Source organism: Myxocyprinus asiaticus, chromosome 1, assembly GCF_019703515.2.
Source record: "Myxocyprinus asiaticus isolate MX2 ecotype Aquarium Trade chromosome 1, UBuf_Myxa_2, whole genome shotgun sequence".
Classification (NCBI taxonomy): domain Eukaryota; kingdom Metazoa; phylum Chordata; class Actinopteri; order Cypriniformes; family Catostomidae; genus Myxocyprinus; species Myxocyprinus asiaticus.
In genome coordinates this window covers 38,397,176-38,417,882 of record NC_059344.1, presented here as the reverse complement: position 1 = coordinate 38,417,882, position 20,707 = coordinate 38,397,176, and the positions used below count along the sequence as shown (strand labels likewise).

The 20,707-nt window shown below is 40.0% G+C and overlaps 1 protein-coding gene across 3 annotated transcripts in view; it reads right to left on the bottom strand.

Annotated features, from left to right (window-relative positions):
- Positions 1–20,298, bottom strand: part of LOC127444578 (VPS10 domain-containing receptor SorCS2-like) — a 321,561-nt gene extending 301,263 nt beyond the window's left edge. For all 3 annotated transcript variants that reach the window (XM_051704034.1, XM_051704041.1, XM_051704048.1), the window contains exon 1: positions 19,917–20,298. In XM_051704034.1, the coding sequence (XP_051559994.1) occupies positions 19,917–20,279 (363 nt within the window). In that variant the 5' untranslated portion in view covers positions 20,280–20,298. The remainder of the gene's footprint in view (positions 1–19,916) is intronic.
- Between the last annotated feature and the right edge of the window lie 409 nt (positions 20,299–20,707).

Genomic DNA, 20,707 nt, shown 5'->3' with positions numbered 1-20,707 from the left:
AAATGATGGGTGATAATTTGCTTGTGCAATCTATCAAATTGTGTGTACGCATTTTGGGTATAATATTGGTAATCAGTACAGCCGCTCCCTATATGCATATTACGCAGTCTGCGTAGGGAACCAACTTCCTACGGGGGCACCAGAAACTCCACCGGCTGCCCTTTCGCACCGTGCCGTGCAACTCCTAACCCCACCCCCTTCGGCGATCGGATGCATAGGGCATCAATTTGGCCAGTAACCCTGTTGGTAACACTTTACAATAAGGTTCTATTGGTTAACACTAGTTGACAACATTATTTAACATGAAATAACAATGAACAATACTTTTACAGCATTATTAATCTGGGTAATGTTAATTTCAACTGTATTTTTATTAACTAACATTAAAAAATAATAATAAAAGCCGTAGAAAATATATTGGTAATTGTTCATGATACATAATGCGTTAACTAATGTTAACAAATGGAAGCTTATTGTAAAGTGTTACTGAAATAATTTTATATCACATGAATGTGTGTCATCAATTGGTATTCTATGTATTCTTAGTTCTCAAAGTCTCTGTTTTTTTTTTTTTTCCAGAATGACAGCATGATGCACAGCGTGAATCAGATCAATATCTGCCTTCATTCGTATTAATTTACCTGTAATTTTTCTGTACAACCGATCACAGATCAACACTGCCATGCAATTAAAATGATTTTGTCCACGGTGGTCTTTTTCAGATAAACCCACATCTAAAATGCCCATAAAACAAAACAAACTATGGCGGGTTGCTTCACATGTTTGTCAGACAGCCCCTTCCTGTTTAAATGGATGGTTCTTGGCAAGAATAAACTGCAATATGGAACAGACTTTACACCACAGGTTAAAAGTCTACTCTGGTGCAGTCATTGCTTGGCTACAAGGACATCTACTGTGTACAGAAGAAACGCTAAACTTTGTGAGCAGGAACAGAGGAATGGATAATGTGATGACCTGAGCTCTCTAGAATTTACTAAGGAGAAAGGAGGAACTTTTCTGAAAGTAATGGTGATTATGATTAGCTTTGACTGTTCTCTTGTTAGGCAGACAATAGCTGCTAATTGATACTAATTGATGCCAGTTAACATATGCTAATGAAATTAACCTTCAGATTGGGTCAAATTCATTGATTTATTACCTTGGTCACATATATTTTTGACGAGTATATCGTTTGTCCTCAAAAAGAAGGGAGAAGTTCAAGACAAAGTTTTTAAAAAAATATTGAGCAACATGTTAATCTTGAACACAATCACAAATCATATCATTCAAAAAGTGAGATAGACTCCTGAACATCAACTAGTTGAGTAAGAAGTTGCATTTAGATTAGCATATGCTAATGCAATTAACCTTAAAACTTTAATCATAAATGCAACCTTGGTCATCATAATTTTTAAATTGCATGGAAAATGTTCAGTGTTAAATTAAAAGTTACCTCAGTCATTAGTAATAGCCCTGATTACCTGAAAAAAGTGACAGACATATGAATATGAAGAAACAAAATATACTGTTTTTAGCCCAGCAGCATTCAACAACATTGGAGGGATTACGCCAATATCCATGCCTGGGCACAAACTGTCACCACTTTCTCTTTGAGGTATTATAAAACAGTTGGAATATTCCTGGTGAAAACTGGACATGAGGTTAAAGGATCATCAGAGTGGAAAAGAAGCTGCAAGGTTCTCTTCCAAACATTCGTTCAGTATCTCACTATGGGTAAACGCCTCATATGTGAAACCATGGAAGAAATTTTCTAACACCACATCTGTCCAATAACAGACAAGTCACAGAAGTGACCAGGAATCCCCGCCTTCCTGATATAAGCCGCTGTTACCTGCCTTTACATCATTCTCGCTTTCTACCCCATGAAGATTTGTGGAAGCAGTCCTCAGCAGCTCTTGGAATTTATTTTTTTGCTTAAACATTTTACATATGAGCCGTAAAGGTAAGTCACAAAACGCAACTATAAGATCCAGGAGTTATACTTTTGAATTTGAGTGGTAATACCAGCGTGTTAAGGCAGGTATTTTCACCCAGTTCTATCACTCTGCCCACCATAGTTGGTGAAACTCAAGGAGTATAATTTTTTGTTGTAATTTGCTTTATAATAAAAGAGGCATACCAAATCATGGCTACCGCAAAACCAGACAGCGGCAGTGTGAAGGGGAAAGAAATCCCTCGCCGTGCGTCTGTGGAGCTATGATTGCAGTGAGGGACTCGCACCCCTTGTGCATCGCTTGCCTCGTGGTAAAGCAGGCGCTGGTGGCCCTCGCTAACCTTGAGTGCTGTTCACACTGCATCTCTCTCCCAACTAGGGCATTGGAAAGGCGAGTTAGAGTAGCAGCCTCCAGCAAAGGGGACCCATTTCTCCCCACTGCCCGTGGAGAGGAAATCCTCCATGCGCCCACAGGAGTCCCGTACCTGGGGGGATATAATGGAGGAGGCCTTGTCCGAGCTTCCCCCTCTCTTTGACGTTCCTGTTGTGGTGATGGGAGAGGAGGGAGATGAGGATGAGATGAGCGATCGTCTCTTGGAGGATGATCAGGAGGATGACGAGGAGGATGCCATTCTCCCACCTCAGCAGTCCAGACCCGCTAGTGCACAGAGCGGAGGGACCCCCTCCCCAACACCTGTGGAATTAGATCTATTGAAGATATGCAGATGGACACCGGCCAAACTGTCCATCGAGTAGCCGTCTCAGCAGATGGGGCAGGGGCCTGAGAGAGATCTTTATGATGTAAGAGACCGCCATCGCCTCTCTCCTCTGTCAAACAACTCATCCCGGCAGTCCTGGCATGTGTAGCGGAGACAAAGAATCCTCACTTTCCTTCACGAGTGAACCCCCTTGGAGACGGTCTCTCTAAGGAAAGTGGTGACGACAGATGTGTCACTCACAAGTTGGGCCATGGTGTGCGAAGGCAGAATAGTGAATGGAGTTTGGCCCACGTCACTACAAGACCAGAACATACTGTAAACTTTCTGGAGTTACTGACAGTGTTTCTAGCATTGAAGCACTTTGTATAGTTCCTTCAAGGCCACCATGTCCTAGTCAGATCAGACAACATGATAGTAGTGGCATTCATAAACAGACAAGGGGGCATGTGCTCACAGCAGCTGCACAGCCTGGCACAAAAATTGATTGTGTGGAGCAGTGTGCACTTCCTGTCATTAAGTCACGGGCATAATGAACACGGGGGTGTATTTGTTGTCTAGAGGGAATCCCCTGTACAGGGAGTGGAGGCTCCACCCACAGGTGGTGAGTCAGCTGTGGGAGAGATTCGGGCAGTCTACCACAGATCTTTTCGCATCGCACAAAAACACTCATTGTCCTATGTTCTTCTCTCTGGTGAGTGAAGCTGCACCTATGTGTGTGGATGTGCTGGCACACCCATGGCCAAACGATCTGTTATACGCGTTCCCCCCTCTGAGCCTGATCGGCCCAACTTTGAAGAGAGTAAGGCGGCACGGTCACATAGTAATACTGATTGCCCCGTACTGGCCGGGGAAACTTTGGTTGGTGGAGATAATTCAGCTCTTTATGACCTGCCTTGGCCTCTTCCCCTGTGTAGGGATCTCCTATCTCAAGCGCATGGGGAGATTTTTCACCTGAACCCGGACTGAGTAGCTCTTTGGGCCTGGCCCATGAGAGGATGAATTTAAATGCCACTGGGTTGCCTCTGAGGGTAATTTAAACAATTCAGAGCATGAGAGTGGCCTCAACACGATCACTTTATGATTTGAAGTGGGGCGTGTTTGAACATTGGTGTGCACACAGACAAATCATTCCCTTTTTATGTTCTGTAGTGGACTTACTGAGCTTTCTGCAAGACCTTTTGGATAAGGGTAGAGCATTCTCTACTGTAAAGGTATATCCTGCAGCGATATCGGCATGCCATGTTGGAGTGGACTCCGGAACAATGGGTCAACACCCACTGGTATGTAAGTTTATGAAGGGTGCGTGGAGATTATATCCGGTCTCAAAACCGCTGATTCTGCCATGGGATCTGTCCATGGTTCTGAGCGCACTCTCTCAGCACACTTTTGAACCCATAGAGATTATTAGCATCAAGCATCTTTCACTAAAGTCTGCTTTATTGTTAGCTCTTGCCACTGCAAAGCATGTAAGTGAACTTCATGCTTTGTTGGTTCATGAATCTTGTATGCGCATCACTCCGGGGTTTTTGAAAGTAATTTTCAAGACAAACCCTGCATTTGTAACAAAGGTGAGTGATTCACTGTTTAATGGTCAATTAGTGGACTTGTTGACTTTTCACCCGCCACCGATTTCCTCGTCAGAGGTTGAAAAGCTTCATTGTTTGTGCCCAGTTCGCACCCTGCGTGTGTACATGGGAAGGACGTGGAGACTGAGAAAGAGTACTTAGCTCTTTATATCCTGGGATGACTCTTATAAGGGCAAGACTATATCATGACAGTGTTTGTCTCTTTGGGTGGTGGAGGCTATTATATTAAGTTATAATAGTGCTAGTATGCAGCCTCCGGTGGCATGAGAGCTCATTCCACAAGAGGCATGGCCACCTCGTGGGCGCTGTTTAAGAGCATTTCAGTTCAGGACATTTGTGCCATGGCAAGCAGGACATCAACTCACACATTTGTGAGATTTAACAGACTGGCTGTTACAGAGCCTTCACTGGCTCACACAGTCCTTAGTGTGAATAGGTCTGATACTGATCTATAAGCACACTCATACAGGCTCAGTTTTAATATGTTAAATGATCTCATTCCATAACTATTCCTTTATGGCAATATTGTTTACAGATGTTTCATATAATATTTGAGTCAGTCTGCTTCGGACAGCATATCTGAAATCCGGGAGTTGTCCACATTCCATAATGAAACACAGAACGAATGTTTAAAAGAGAACGTAAGGTTACGTGTATGTAACCCCAGTTTTCTGATAACAGGAGTGAGGTATCTCACCACACTTCCCTCCTTTCAGCAGCACTAGGGAGGGATATGCTGAAAATGACATAAAGGCAGGTGACAGCGGCTTATTTCAGGAAGGTGGGGCTTCCTGGTCACTGCAGTGACTTGCCTGTCATTGGACAGACATGGTGTTAGAAAATTGCTTCCATGGTTTCACGCATGAGGCATTTACATATAGTAAGATACCTCACTCCTGTTATCGGAGAACCGGAATCTGTGTATCATTCATTCTTTTCATGTTCAATTAAGAATTCAAAATCGGAAAAACGAAAAACGACATGCTATTTCATGAATAATTTACAATATTAAAAACAAATAATGTCTTGTTTTTCATATTTTCGATTTTATGCTTGTTAAAAAATAGGAAATTGGAAAAATGGACACAGGACACTGTGCGTTTTGATAATTTGATTCCATCTAAAAAGAAACTAAAAGAGGTGAAAAATTAATTTGCATATGTCGGTGTCCCTGAAACGCCCCTTTTCTCTGATTGGTCAACCTGCAACGTCGTCTGTTCTTCCTCAAGGCCATGAGACAAAATAAGAGTTCACTGCTGTTAAATTATTCAGATGAATATGTCTCAGTTAATATTACGGAAATAAAGAAAATAATCATAAATCCACAAGACTATAGAAGCATAGACTTACACTGTAAAGAAATAGGCTTACTTTCATGACAGCGAGCGAGCATAGGGCGCTTGGATGTGAGCGACTTGCTCATGAAGTTCGTGAATGCTCACCTCTCAAAAGCTCAACCAGTGAATTTCAAATCAGAATTTACACATAGCCTTCAGATTTGTCCCATAATAAGGTACACAATACTGTTGAGCAGTGGCCTCCTATTCTACGCCACAGTATCATAGGCTATGCATATTTCCATTTAAAAATAGGGGATGGTCGGATTAATCTGAGATTGGCTCCTCAAATCATACTCCTATACAATGTTATGGAAATACTTATTGTCTTATATGAAATGTATTAATATCTTCCAATGTAGCCTATTATTTGTAATTTACTGTGGTAGCTGTTATAATTCACTGCCATGAATGCAGCCTATAACTTTCATCTGTCTGCTTTGATGTGGCCGTTAGACTGTATATTTCTTGAAACGCATTTTGTTTTGTTCATCGCACAACATTATGTAAAATGACAAGAAACCCGACTGAAGCAGTTCAGTTAACAGGTAGGCCTATTCTACTAAAATAACTGAGAATTATCATAATGTTTGCGTTTAGATTCAATGCAAGTATTGGGAGGATTGGCAGAAACGGTGCCCCAACGTTTTTCGTGCTTTCTTTACTGCACGCTTCATCATGCATGTAAACACTAAAACATATTAACATAACATAACATTTATTTATATTATTATACACTATTTAGCTTAAGATCCAATTTCCTCCTCGATTTTGACATCTAGTAGGTAATGGATTTTTTTTTCCTGGGCAGACAGACAGCAGCAGATGTGGGATGTGACAGAGGCAAGGGAAGTTTTGTGTCATTAGCTGCTCTGAGAAAATTACCCTAATGAAATTGCTGTGAGCGATTCTTTTGTTACTCTCTACTAGTTTCTCATGTCAGAAAAAGCAAGATACACCAATTCCAATTTAAAATGCTTATTTAAAGCAATCAAACTAGCTAAAACTAATTATCGGGACAAAAGGCATCCCGACTTTAAGTACACGGCTACACGGCTTGTAAAATTGGGACTGTCCCGGTTTTATTGGGACGTCTGGCCACACTAATATCGAATGCCATATCCAACTGCAGACGATTTTCCAGATCTGATCAGCTGTGCTGCGTGGTACCACTTATTAATTTATAGAACAGTTTTTGTGGCACAAGGAATGATAACTGTAAGAAGACATTTGGCATAGAGTGCGAGGGACTAATTTATAAACATCTGAAAAAATATAAAATATATATAGGCCTATATAGAACATAGATATGATAATCTCCCTTGCTATCACTTGCTTCCCATGCCAATGATTGTCCCAATGCTGAGTTGCATGCTTGAGCACGCTGGCACAAAGGCAAAGCCCCTTCATCAGTGACTGAATTAAGTGAACATTTTACTGTTAACTATGTGTTATTGTGTTAAGAAAGATAGTACATCTGCAATAAACATGGCAAGTTTTGGAGAATATATGATAAAGAATTTAATATTAATAGAGACAAATATGAACAGTTTAACAGCAGTGAAATGGAGTTTTATAAACTAGGTTCGGAAGGAGCAAGGTCATTTAATCCGACCAATCACATCACCAGAGTAAGCGTATGTGAAACAGCCGCTGACCTCTACATGGCGTCGAGTCTTCCGTCATTACTCACCCCACCCATACTCAAATATGTCCCAGGAAATTTAACTGTTTCCTTTTGACGACAAACTTTCAATCGCTCCGGACTTCCCACAACAGCCCAACAAACCCAGGATCATCTCTGTTTCTCCCAACGCCATTCCTCACCTTCCAGCAGCGAGTTGAGGCCGCCAAGCTTTACGCTCGGATACCTCTTCTCCTAGGCGCCACCACCGGATTATTTATTCTCCCCTTCCCTCAAGAGCTTCACATCCTCCTCATCTAATGCTTCTTCCACGTCCGATCACCATTCCATCCACAGTATAGCCAAATGGACCATCAACAGATTAAGACACGCTCTCGCGGTCGCAGACATCATGTACCCTCGGCATGCAAACAAAGCGCAGCTCCATGATTTGCTCACTGCCTCTAAACGTGCCGATTCACCCGCCCTTCCAACTTCTCTTCCACCTGCTAAACACTCTAAATCGGCAGTCCTCAACCAAAAATCAACAAAAATCCACGGGATTCCATCACAAACATCCAGCTCCAGCGGTCATATTAACCCTGAGGTAAACATGGAAGTTTGGCGCTTGCGCAAAACTTCCAGTCGCGGAACACGTGTCCACCAGTCTTCAGTCACCTCCGCTCTCAAATTTTCACAGAGATTCAGAGCCTTGTCCCCAGAAGCGAACCCGACACAACCTCAGATCCTCCTTGTTCTGAACTGAAATTTCTATAAATCACCCCCTCAGAATCCTTCACCAAGTTTCCCTAGATTCCATCCTCCAAGCCGTTTCCCACCGAATCCTCCAAACTTACTGGATGGCGTGGAAATGCTTCAAAAATTTCCATCAAACCTACAACCGTCCATTTCCCGATTTTTCTCTCCTCTCCATATCCTCCTTCGCCTCACATCTCAACCAATCCAAAAACCTCCATCCAGGAACCATCAAGGGATACCTAAGCAGCATCCATTTCTTCTATAAACTAATTTTCGGAAAAAACTCCTCAATAAACCATCCCCAGATCTCACTTCTCATCAAGGCTGTCCACAAATCCCAACCCACCAGAACCGATAATAGGCTTCCCCTCACCATCAACCTGCTCATCCAATGTCTAAATACCCTCCGCCAGGGCTACATATCTCCAAACACCTCAAAAACACTAGACGCAATGTTCATCCTCACATTCTTCGGCTTCCTCTGATGTTCAAAACTCACTACCATTGCAAAATTTGACCCAAGAATCCATACCACCATTTCGGACCTCCATATCATAGACCACGAGACAATCAGATACATTATCAAACAGAGTAAAACAGATTAGACCAAAAGAGGGCATCCAATTTTCATTCTCAACCTGCCCACTCCCATCCAGCCCTTTCAATCACTAGCACTTTACCTTCACTACAAAGGTTCACAATCCAAAAACCCTCTCGACCCACTCTTCATAGAAGACAAAAACCAAGCAGTTTCCTGATTCTGGTTCCAAAAACATCTCAAATCCGTTCTGATTAAATCCGGCATCTCAGAAAAACTATATTCAAGCCATTCCTTCCGAATCAGCGCCGCAATCACCGCAGCCCAAAAAGGCCTGCCCGAGCATCAAATTCGTTTACTAGGCCATTGGTCATCCGACATTTACCTTAGCTACATTTGTACCAACCGTCTTCACATCAAAAACGCTCAACAAGCCCTCATTATCTAACCACAATTCATTCATGATCAGGGTCAGGGGGACGCATGCCTTATACTTGTCAGACCACCAGGCCGGCCCCACCGTTTAGGTGATGTGGGGGCCTCTCCGGGCCTGCCTAAAAACTCAAGAGCTCTCCCTTCCGAAGTGCAGCAGGGGGTTCTCCCGTTTCGAATGTGTGCGAGCTAACTCATGTTTATTTGTAACATGGGCTCCCCCTTCGAAGCGCAGTGAGGGCTCCCCAGTTTTGGATGCAGTGGGGGCCCCCACATTGCGTCTGGAGGGGGGGCCAGGTCACCTCCGTTCGGAGCAATTCTGCCAAGAGGGCATTGCAGACCCCTCCAACTCAATCATGATAAGGGCCTTCCCAGTTCAATCTGCAGTACATGATTCCCTGTTCGAATGCGGGGGTGTCCCCCTGCGGCCAATATCGCTACTGTCCCTTCAGTCCTTCAACCTGAATTCACTCTCCAATCTCCTCCTATCCTACACTTCCCAATTTCCTATCCCCCGACGCAGACGCTAGCGCGAGGATGCCTCAGCTAGCGGCCCCACTCGAGTCTATCTTCTTTGGCAAATCTGCCCACCTCACACAAGATAAGCAAGTGACATTCTTTTGGGGGGCACAAGAGACTTCGCAATACATTTAATCTCTTCTCAAGCACAAGGATCCTTAGACAACGGCTTGCTGTCCTTTTTTGCTGGCATCTTTTGGGGAGTATTCAAGTTCAGGTCAAGCCTCGAGCCTCGAGCCCTTCACCCAGGACAGCAAGCCACACTCATTTACACTATCCTCTAAGCAGGATTATATTAACTTGCAAACTACTGAAATGGAGTTTCATGAACTAGGTTCGGTAGGCACAAGGTCATTTAATCCGATCAATCACATCACCAGAGTAAGCATATATAAACCGCTTACCTCTACATGGTGTCGAGTCTTCTGGCATCCCTCCACCTCCCCTTTCTCCTCCTATCTATTTATTAATAACTAATCTAAGTCCGGGGGGGTATTCGAGCTCAGGTCAAGCCTCGAGCCCTTCGCCCAAGCCACACTTGTTTACATTATCCTCTAAGCAGGATTACATTAACTTGCGAACTACTGAACTGTTATTTTGTCTCACGGCACTGAGGAAGAACAGACACATTGCAGGTTGACCAATCAGGAGAAAGGGGCATTTCAGGGCCACCCACATGTGCGAATTCATTTTTCACCTCGTTTAGTTTCTTTTTAGATGAAAAATCTAATTATCAAAATGAACAGTGTCCCGTGGCCATTTTTCCAATTTCCTTTTTTTAACTGGAGTTTAAAATCAAAAGTATGAAATACAACTCATTATTTGTTTTTTAATATTGGTTTTGTAAATAATTAATGAAATAAGTCATTTTTCATTTTTCCAATTTTGGATTCTTAATTGAATATGGAAAGAACAAATGATTGTTTTAATTCTTTTAGGCTCTACTATTTGGTCTTTGTGTTTTTTTTATTATTAGACCCAGTTCATGGATGTGTAGTCCTTCAGACTAATATTAAATCAATGTATGTTTATTTTAACTTAATATTTAAAATGAAGGTGATGGGTTTTTAAACTACTGATTTACACCCCATTCAAGTGGTTTCAAGCTGAAAATAAATCATGAGTATGATATGGTATAAAATGCCTGAAATATCATAGGTGAATTTTTATTGCCATCCAGACTGACATGAACGACCCCAATAACTATCTTAGTGAAAGATATAATCTTTTACATTTGTGTGTGTAAGAGCTGAAGTTTAGAGAGATGTGGAAAGAGAGAGAGCCATTATGCACTACGGACAGACTTCATTACCGCATTTCACACCGATTAATAGATAGATACACTCCTGTTATCACCACAGATAACATGCTGATGATACAATGCATGATGATACAATGCTAGCATACCATCATACTGTATATGACTAATTATTTAACTTTCAGTGGCTTTTCACTGCAATAAAGGTCTGTTTAAGGTTTTAGGGACTAAGGCAATAACGATCTCTAATTATTAACATTAATGTACAATAGACTACAGATACAACTCTGCTTTTGGAACAATGCCATAGCAGATTATTTTGCTTTACTGAGCTCTACAAACTAGTTTTCTGGCCAAAAGAACCGACAACTTTAAATTCTTACAGATGTTTTAGAGTAGCGCACAATTTACCCATGGAAGGAAAAGGAAAAAAAGTTGGTTGGGTTTGGAATGGCAAATGGTAGGAATAGTAAGAGTAGTATGGTAGTATGCCATTGATTCATTCTCAGCCAATGTGTTACTGCAGCAGTCAAAATACGGGACAGAAAATGTTCTTGGCTCCTAGATGTTTATGTGCACTAGAAGTGCTCCATCTATACACTCTAATCACACTTACCTGTTCATAGAAACTTAAGCAAAAAGGATGTTTCAGGTGGACCTACAGAGTATCTACAAGTGAGTGGCATAAATTTATCATGAGGTGTGTGTTGCAAGAGAAACAGAACAAGGGAACGCAAACAGTTTTGAACAACTATAGTGCACAAACCAGTTATTCAGAACAATTGCCTATATTTACACTTTTTCAATCCAAATACAATTTTCCAATCCAGGCCTATCAGAAGAACAGTAATCTCTAGTTCTTTTAGGCCTCAAGGTCAGGATCTACTTCTGTAAACCTCAAGCTTTATCCTGTCACAACTACAGCTACCCACCTCAAAAGACAAGACATTATCTGAAACCAGGCTCTGTGGTCTTGTTATTAAACATTATAGACAAAAGATGTCCCATGACTTTGGGGAAAGCCCAAATGCATGCCTTCTGTGTTCAAAGCTCATTTTGCTCTCACCCACATACTGTAGTCTTATCTCTCTGCATTCAGCTGTGGTCTCATGCACTGTACATTTTGTGGATGAAATTACTAAAATCTGTCTAGGGACATACACTTCCCCAGGCTAGTATGACCCATCAGATACTTGCATAAAGGAGAGGAATTCTCAGACAAAGCCAATTTGACATAAACTTAGGCCTTCACCTGTTCTGATTTGCTTTGTTACTTATTCATATGACATCAATTACTCAACAACACGTTTAAAATATCACTTTTTTTCTCATGCCATTTTTAGCTCTCTTGTTTTTTTGTCTTATCTCTGTCTTTCATTCTTTTTTATAATTATCTGTTCATATATCATAAATATGCTGCCTGGTTAATACAAACAAATTTAACATATTTAAAGTCTGTAACCTCCCTGCGTGTTGTCGTCTGTCGTCTATGTGTTTCAAACTCAGTATTATATACAGTATACTGCATAATGCATTACACAAATGTATGTTAAATTTCAGAATTAATCACTGATTATTATCTTCTCTGCCATAGCTCTCAGACCTCATTTGCTTTTGCATTTTTCCAAACTTTCCACATCGCCATCAGTCACATGACACATGCGACTCAATGGCATCAGTGACATCAAATTTGCTATTTGTTTATTTTGAACACTGAACTGTTATGAAAGATCTAATCAGAGGTTAAGTAAATACAGTAAGTAAATACAAAATACAAAAAAGTTTTTCTTTCCTTTAAAAGCGCTAATTTAGGGTCAAATACAAAACACATACAAGTCGGAGGCCAAAGCATGAAAATACATTTTGCAAGCTGCACATGAACTCTCCGCTAGGACTGGCCCTACGAATTCTGATGAGGTCTCCCAGGAAACAAGGAAGAAATCCTGATTAGGAGCATAAAGGAAGAGAACCACAAATGAGTCTCTAATAATTTGGGCTAATAGAAGGAGAAAGAGCAGAAAACTCTAAAGTCTCAATGGTGAAAAAAACCAAAACAACCAATGGCATATCAGCAATTAGTAACAATAGTCAAAAGAAGATCAGAATTGGAATACCAAATTTGGAAATGTTTAAAAAAAAAAATGTGGATGGAAAACCCTTGTGTCCACTGTGCCACATGTTTGCAAGCCAAATCTGACTCATTTCAAAACAGCAATTTAGAAAAAACTAGGAAAGATTAATTTAGACAGACAAGACAAATCATCTCAAGGGCTCACTTCACATGTGCAAACAATACCTGTTAAGTATACAAACGTGAATGAATGCCTATTTCATGAAGTAAGCCTTCAAGAGGACTTGATGATGGCAAAAAATAAATAAATAATAATGTATGCAGACATGCTATTTATGTTAATATTGCCAACATATTCTTTTTTACCCCTGGTGTCTCCTCAAATTCCCAATTTACATGCAAAAAGGGATATGTTTACATTAACCATGTACTGTCAGGGACAACCTCGAATGGATTGCTGCCATCATCCATCTTTGCTTGGAACACATGTTTTCATTTGGTTAATGAAAAAGGGGTGTGTATTTGTCTGTGCATTTTGTATATTGAGTAAAACTTTGTTAATTCCCATAATGCAGAAATCATGCAAAACACTACATTTATAGGACAGAATAACACAGACAAACTGATGGATTTCAAAGCAGCCTGAAAAGTATGTGACGGTGGCAACATTTTTGCAAAATCATATTCATTAGCCAACACGTATTGTGACAGTTCAAGGTGAAATGTCCATTGTGTGGTGCTAAAAGCAAGTTACATTTTCTCCCAAACAGATGAGGTTAAGCTTAATGCTATATCAAGTTTTAAAGCAAGCAAGAAAACCTTCCTACCTACCCTAAACCTAACCAATGTCATAAAAGCAAATTTCAGATAAAAATGGAATTGCTGAATTATCTTTTTGCAGTGCTTCTTTGTCACTTTCGGCTCATGTTGCAGGATGTTTACACATGTTGCTTCACATGCTCTTCGCAAGTGCAATGCTCTATCAGTTGAGCTACAGCACAATTTGATCATGCCCAAACAAATAAATGTACACTTTAAAAGTTAGTATTTATGGACTGATAATCTGCCATTTTATTGACTTTCACACAAATCACAAGTAAAAGTCATTGTTGTTGTTGCACCTCTAAAGTACATTTCATCAGCAAGCTGCTGCGATACATACAAGGATGCATGTAAAAATCAATTTGCAAAAATGTAGGTAAAGTACTATGATTCAAAGAGACCAGGTTGTGTTCCGAAAACTTAGGCCAAATTATGCCAAATTTCAATATTACTTGATTTATAATCTGGCATGCTGTGTGTGAGAAGGTTGAGTAGTTGTTGAGTAAATTCAGTGTGTATGCAAATAAGTGCAGAGAGACATTCAGTAGCAGACACACAAGTTAAGCCTCTGCCATTTACAACAGCTGATCCCTCTCACTTCAGCTGAACACAGCAAACAAACCAGACCAAGTATCCTGCTTGAGCCTTGAAAGTGACTTGTATAGTCTAGGGAAAACACTTCAGAGACAAAAACAGGCACCTAAATATATATCAATAAACTTGACATACTTGACAAATGTATAATCAAAAATATCTAAAATTGGAAAACTAACTGACTTTGGAAAATTATGACTCGGGATAGTCATACAAAGAGATAGTACTAGCCGACTGCACATGGTGGTGGTGTATATTGACATGCCTTGGAAATGTCTATGAACCATGTGTCTTTAATTGATCAGATTTACTAATAGCATGAGAGCAAAAGAACAACATGCACACATTCTGAGCTCAATGAGAGATTCAGCACGATCTCTGCCTATCTCCCTTTTTTAAGAACTCCCTTTCTGTCTCTCTTTGTTCTGAAAATACCTTTGGAAATAAAATAAAAAGCAGGCCTGTCTGTCTGTCTATCTCTTTTTCAAATGCAATGTCTTACTTTCTTGTCTGTGCCTTTCCACTCTCTCTTCCTCTCTCTCTCTCTGTCTTAACACAGCTATCAGCAGGCAAACAGACGAATGGCTCCTGACAATGCTGCAAACATTGCAGAGACTCTTGCTAAATACCAGACAGATGACTATATCTCCTCATATTTACAGAAAAAGAGATTTGTCATCAGAAATGCAGGAGGGCAAAATAAATTAAACAAGATTATCAGAAAGAAAGAGAGACACGTGCAAAGATAGACTGAGATAGAAGGGAAAACAAAGAGTGCCCTTTCAGCACTTGAAAGTGCTCCACTGCTGGTATTGTTATGACTCTGGTACCTTTCTCCAAGAACAGAGCTTTTAGGAACTGACAAGTGGAGGATTTGGAATTAATGATGGATTGTTCCTCCTTTGACTGAGCTTATTCTACACATCAAATGGAGCACAGAGAATGTTAGTCTCCCTGTGAAACCCTGTACAGCTCCTTTTCAATCTAAACTTGGGAGAACAACAAGACAGAGATAGACACCCACTTCATGGTAAACTAAAAAAGTCTGAAGTTATTATAAAAAATACAAATAAAAAAGCTATGTCTACATGCAGAGCAATTTTGGGGGGCATGAAGTTTTTATGACATGTCTAGATCTTGTGTGCTCATGCAATTAAAGTGATACTTTATAAGTTATCTACTCCAATTACAACAGGTGTAAATGATAGTCTAAATGCTTTTTAATTTTTGCACAGGGGTGCTCTGGATTGCTTACATTTCAATATTTTCATGTTTGCAGTCAGCTAAAATGGGTCACTTTTTGGTTAGTCATCTAAAAACCTATCAAATTAAGTGGGCATATAATCAAATCATGTTTCTTTTTGTTATTTCAGGTCTCCTTTATAATTCAATATACATTATGTGTTATAAAACAAAATATGTTTCTGTTCCTAAGCCATTCATTTGTCAAAAGTCACCAGAAAGACAACCACACCATTATCATGTAAAATGGGCCACTTTATCAGGTTAAATGGACCAGACAATTTCAAAATTAACATGGCAATGAATCAATGAACAATTAATTTCATTTTAAAACAAAATGACATGACAAAGGTATAGTAGGACAATGAACGTGTGTGTGTGTGTGTGTGCACGCATGTCTGTACTGTATGTTTTTATTATTATTTATTAATTATATTAATTATATCATATTTAATAATAATAAAAATACAAATAAATCTTTCTTTTCTTAATTCTTGGCATAATGTCTGGAAAAAATAAAGAGTATGGTGTTGTTTACATGTATGATTTTGTTGATGAGTAATATAAAATATTGTTAAGATGAGCTGTAACAAAATACATTAAAAGTCTATTTGGAAAGTGGCCCATTTTAACTGAAAGTTAGTGGCCCATTTTATCTAACACCTTCAGGTAAAATGGGCCACCATGTGAAATTGTATTTTCCTTATTAAATTAATTTTGTTTTATATAAACCAAACATTGTATTTCATAAAACATACCTAAACACTTAAAATGAAACACTTAATATGTCCTGTAACTTAAGTATTATCCACTTACAGAGCTTATTACTTGAGAGTAATGGTTGATTTGTCGCACCCCTTACCATGCGGTTTTTGAAGACAGTCTCCTTTGAAGTCTTGCCCCTCCCACCTTACCAGCCGTAAACCAATCAATTTACTTTTAACAGATTAAGCACCACTGTGGTAACAGATCACACCATTTTAATTTTTGTAGGGGGGAATTACGGAAAAGCAGACATGCTATAACCTTCAATGGCCCATTTTACCTGATGGCCCACTTTAGCTGATACCACCCCTAGGTAGGGTGATTTTCTTGGAAAAACAACTTCAGTATAGATGGCTTCCCATAAGTATCTATCTATCTATCTATCTGTCTGTCTATCTGTCTGTCTATATCTATCTATCTATCTATATATATATATATATATATATATATATATATATATATATATATATATATATATATATAGTTTCAAATTTTCATACTGTAACAACTGATGCTTGTTAAATGCTGTCAGTTCTTTCTGGTGTTATCTTTCACAAAATGCACTGCAGTCAATCTATTTTAAACATCTCATTCCAATTCCTAAATGGTGACGTTGCCCTGTTGTGAATGGAAATCTGCAGTGAAGTAAAATGCAGAAAGCTACAAGAAAGACTGGTGAAATCCCTTTAGAATAAAGGTTTTTGCAATGCAGTCCCTTAACAAACCTGGCAAATGACCCTATGCATCTGTACGTTAGTGCTAGTTTATCTGTGTATCTATTCTATCAACTGTTAGTACAGGTTGCTTAGCTCATTTGAGGTTACAGCTCTCCAAGCTGTAAGACATCTGACATGGCAGCCAGGACCTGCATAATTCACAAAGTTACTGCCTCTTTGCTAAGAAGAATCAGCCATCTGAGGGCCTTAAGTAATTAAAGGCAGCAACCAGACCACAGTCCACACTCACATTTTCTAATTCACCCAAATGCAATGATGTAGCTGCATGCCAATTGCATGCACCTAAAAAAAGGGCATTTTTCTAGATCTTTTAGAGAAGCACAGTTTATCTGTGATCACAGTGTGATTTCTTTGATTACAGAAAGGAATTTACAGTTCACTGGGATTTGGTTTCAAAGTTGTGGTAGCCTACAACTTTCAAACAGCAAAACAATGATATAAGTATTATTAGTCATAAGAAATAAAAAGTTCATGCATAGCAGGAAAACACATTAAAAAAATTTAAAATAATGTTTTAAATCTCAATCCAACAAACTTTTAAACTTTGGTTCAAGGCAAGTATAGCCTAAAGCCGAAGCACATTAAACTTCTAATAGCCAATTAAAAAGTTATTAAGGCGCTTTTATTTCATTTACAAAGCTCGTCCGTCATGAGTTGTTTTCACAGTCTTCTGAATGAGTGATGTCTCCTCCAGACACAATTCACCAAACTATCACAACAAAGACAAGCGAGCGTTTGTTTAGAGCGCATTTGCACTGTAGTCACTGAGGGGTATTTTCCTTTATCAATAGCGTGATTAATATGGACTTATGTAATACCTATTTCACATTATTACAGTTGAAGTTTACATACACTTAGGATGAAGTCATTAAAACTAATTTTTTAACCACCCCACAGATTTAATATTAGCAAACTATAGTTTTGACAAGTCCTTTAGGAAATCTACTTTGTGCATGACACAAGTAATTTTTCGAACAATTGTTTACAGACAGATTGTTTCACTTTTAATTGACTATATCACAATTCCAGTGGGTCAGAAATGTACATACACTAAGTTAACTGTGCCTTGAAGCACCTTGGAAAATTCCAGAAAATGATGTCAAGCCTATAGACAATTAGCCAATTAGCTTCTGATAGGAGGTGTACCTGTGGATGTATTTTAAGGCCTATCTTCAAACTCAGTGCCTTTTTGCTTGACATCATGGGAACAGCAAAAGAAATTAGCCAAGACCTCAGAAAAAAAATTGTGGACCTCCACAAGTCTGGTTCATCATTGGGAGCAATTTCCAAACGCCTGAAGGTACCACGTTCATCTGTACAAACAATTGTACGCAAGTATAAACACCATGGGACCATGCAGCCATCATACCGCCCAGGGAGGAGATGCATTCTGTCTCCTAGAGATGAACGTAGTTTGGTGCAAAAAGTGAAAATCAATCCCAAAATACCAGCAAAGGACCTTGTGAAGATGCTGGAGGAAACAGGCAGACAAGTATCTATATCCACAGTAAAACGAGACCAATATCGACATAACCTGAAAGGCTGCTCAGCAAGGAAGAAGCCACTGCTCCAAAAACTGCCATAAAAAAGACAAACTACAGTTTGCAAGTGCACATGGGTACAAATATCTTACTTTTTGGAGAAATGTCCTCTGGTCTGATGAAACAAAAATGTAATTATTTGGCCATAATGACCATCGTTATGTTTGGAGGAAAAAGGGTGAGGGTTGCAAGTAGAAGAACACCATCCCAACTGTGAAGCATGGGGGTGGCAGCATCATGTTGTGGGGGTGCTTTGCTGCAGGAGGGACTGGTGCACTTTACAAAACAGGAAGGAAAATCATGAGGAAGGAAAAGTATGTGATATATTGAAGCAACATCTCAAGACATCAGCCATGAAGTTAAAGCTTGGCCGTAAATGGGTCTTCCAAATGGACAATAACCCCAAGCATACCTCCAAAGTTGTGGCAAAATGGCTTAAGAACAACAAAGTCAAGGTATTGGAGTGGCCATCACAAAGCCCTAGAAAACATAGAAAATTTGTGGGCAGAAATGAAATAGCGTGTGCGAGCAAGGAGGCCTACAAACCTGACTCAGTTACACCAGTTCTGTCTAGAGGAATGGGCCAAAATTCCAGTAACTTATTGTGAGAAGCTTGTGGAAGGCTACCCAAAACATTTGATCCAAGTTAAACAATTTAAAGGCAATGCTACCAAATACTAACAAAGTGTATGTGTATTTCACATTCTTAAAATAAAGTAACCGACCTAAGGGAATGTTTTATACAATTAAATGTCAGGAACTGTGAAAATTGTGACTTCAACTGTATATCGTTAATATGATTAAGCTATCTGCAAGTAGGCTAACTTCATATGTTTGTCAGCTGCTAAGAGCCTTACACAGGTGTATAAGGGGCCGTTCACACCGAACATCTTGATGCGTCCGTCTGCGATGTTTGTCCATTGCTACTCTATGTAAACACGCGCCAGAAAAGACTGGCGGATTTGACCATATGCATTTTTTAGACACCGTGTCAATAAGAACTTTAAGTTTTAAAAATGCGTCTCAAGGACCTGCGTTTTGCTCTATCTAGATGTTTTAGCGCTAAAACGCGTTCGGTCTGAACGACCCCTAGATAAGTGCGCTCCGGTGTCAGCTGTCATTCTTACATTACTGGATGTGTTAGTAAATAATAAACCACAACACTCGATACACCGCAGTCAGATGTTTTTTGTGTGATGATGAAGCTTCTGCGCTGAATTGCACTCCAAACACCTGTCTACCACCCAGGATGTTTTGTTAGCCTACCTGTCTAAAAATGCACGAATAATAAATACATTCGTGAAGTGGGTACTGACATGATTTCATAACAGAAGCACTTAACATGACAAACTTAAAACATCATCGTATCAGTTTTCGGGACAAGATCGGCAATTACATCGGCAAAAGGTGGTACTTACGCTGCTGTTCTCCCCCGTCCAGTGAACCATTGCCTGGTTGTGGGTGGCATCACCTTTAAGGACGAAAGAGCTGCTGAGCAGAGAGACTTTGTCCAGTCTCGATGCCCTCCGGACTCGGGGAACTCCCATGGCCGGTCCGTCGGGGTCCCCGCTGTAATCTCCGCGGCTGAGCGCTGGGATACGCGATTCAACTACATGCCCACCGTGGCTGTCCAGCTCTCGGTCCAGTTCGTTTCTCCGGTTTAAAACGCTACTGTGACATGAAATCTGTCCGAACAGCGACATGTACGCTAAAGCGAAAAACACAGCTGTGTACAGGTGCGCAAAAACTGTCACGACACGCGCCATGATGAGCGCCTTCATTTAACACTGTCAGAGCGAGTGCGATGCAGGAGAGAGAAGCTCTAATGTAAGAGAGAGGGAGGGAGCGACAGGCGGAGAGGGTGGGGAACCAGAGCGAGAAACAGAGAGAATTTCTCATGTCCTGTACATTATTAGACAGCAAAGACCGAAGCGGCTATGTTGCCGGTATTCGCCTGCCATCTAGTGATGCGAATAGTCATTTGTTTGTGTTCCACTTCAAACTATTTTAGACTACTGCACATTTGACTAATTATATTAAGATATTTACGACAACGGTTTCCTAAAAAAATATTATTATTATTAATAATAATAAAACACTACTCACTCAGGTACGTGAAAGCCTATATGAACAGACCATCTGAACAGACCACATGACTACTGAGGTGTCATCCATTCATCTTTGACTTCTCACTGTCAGTGTCTTTAAT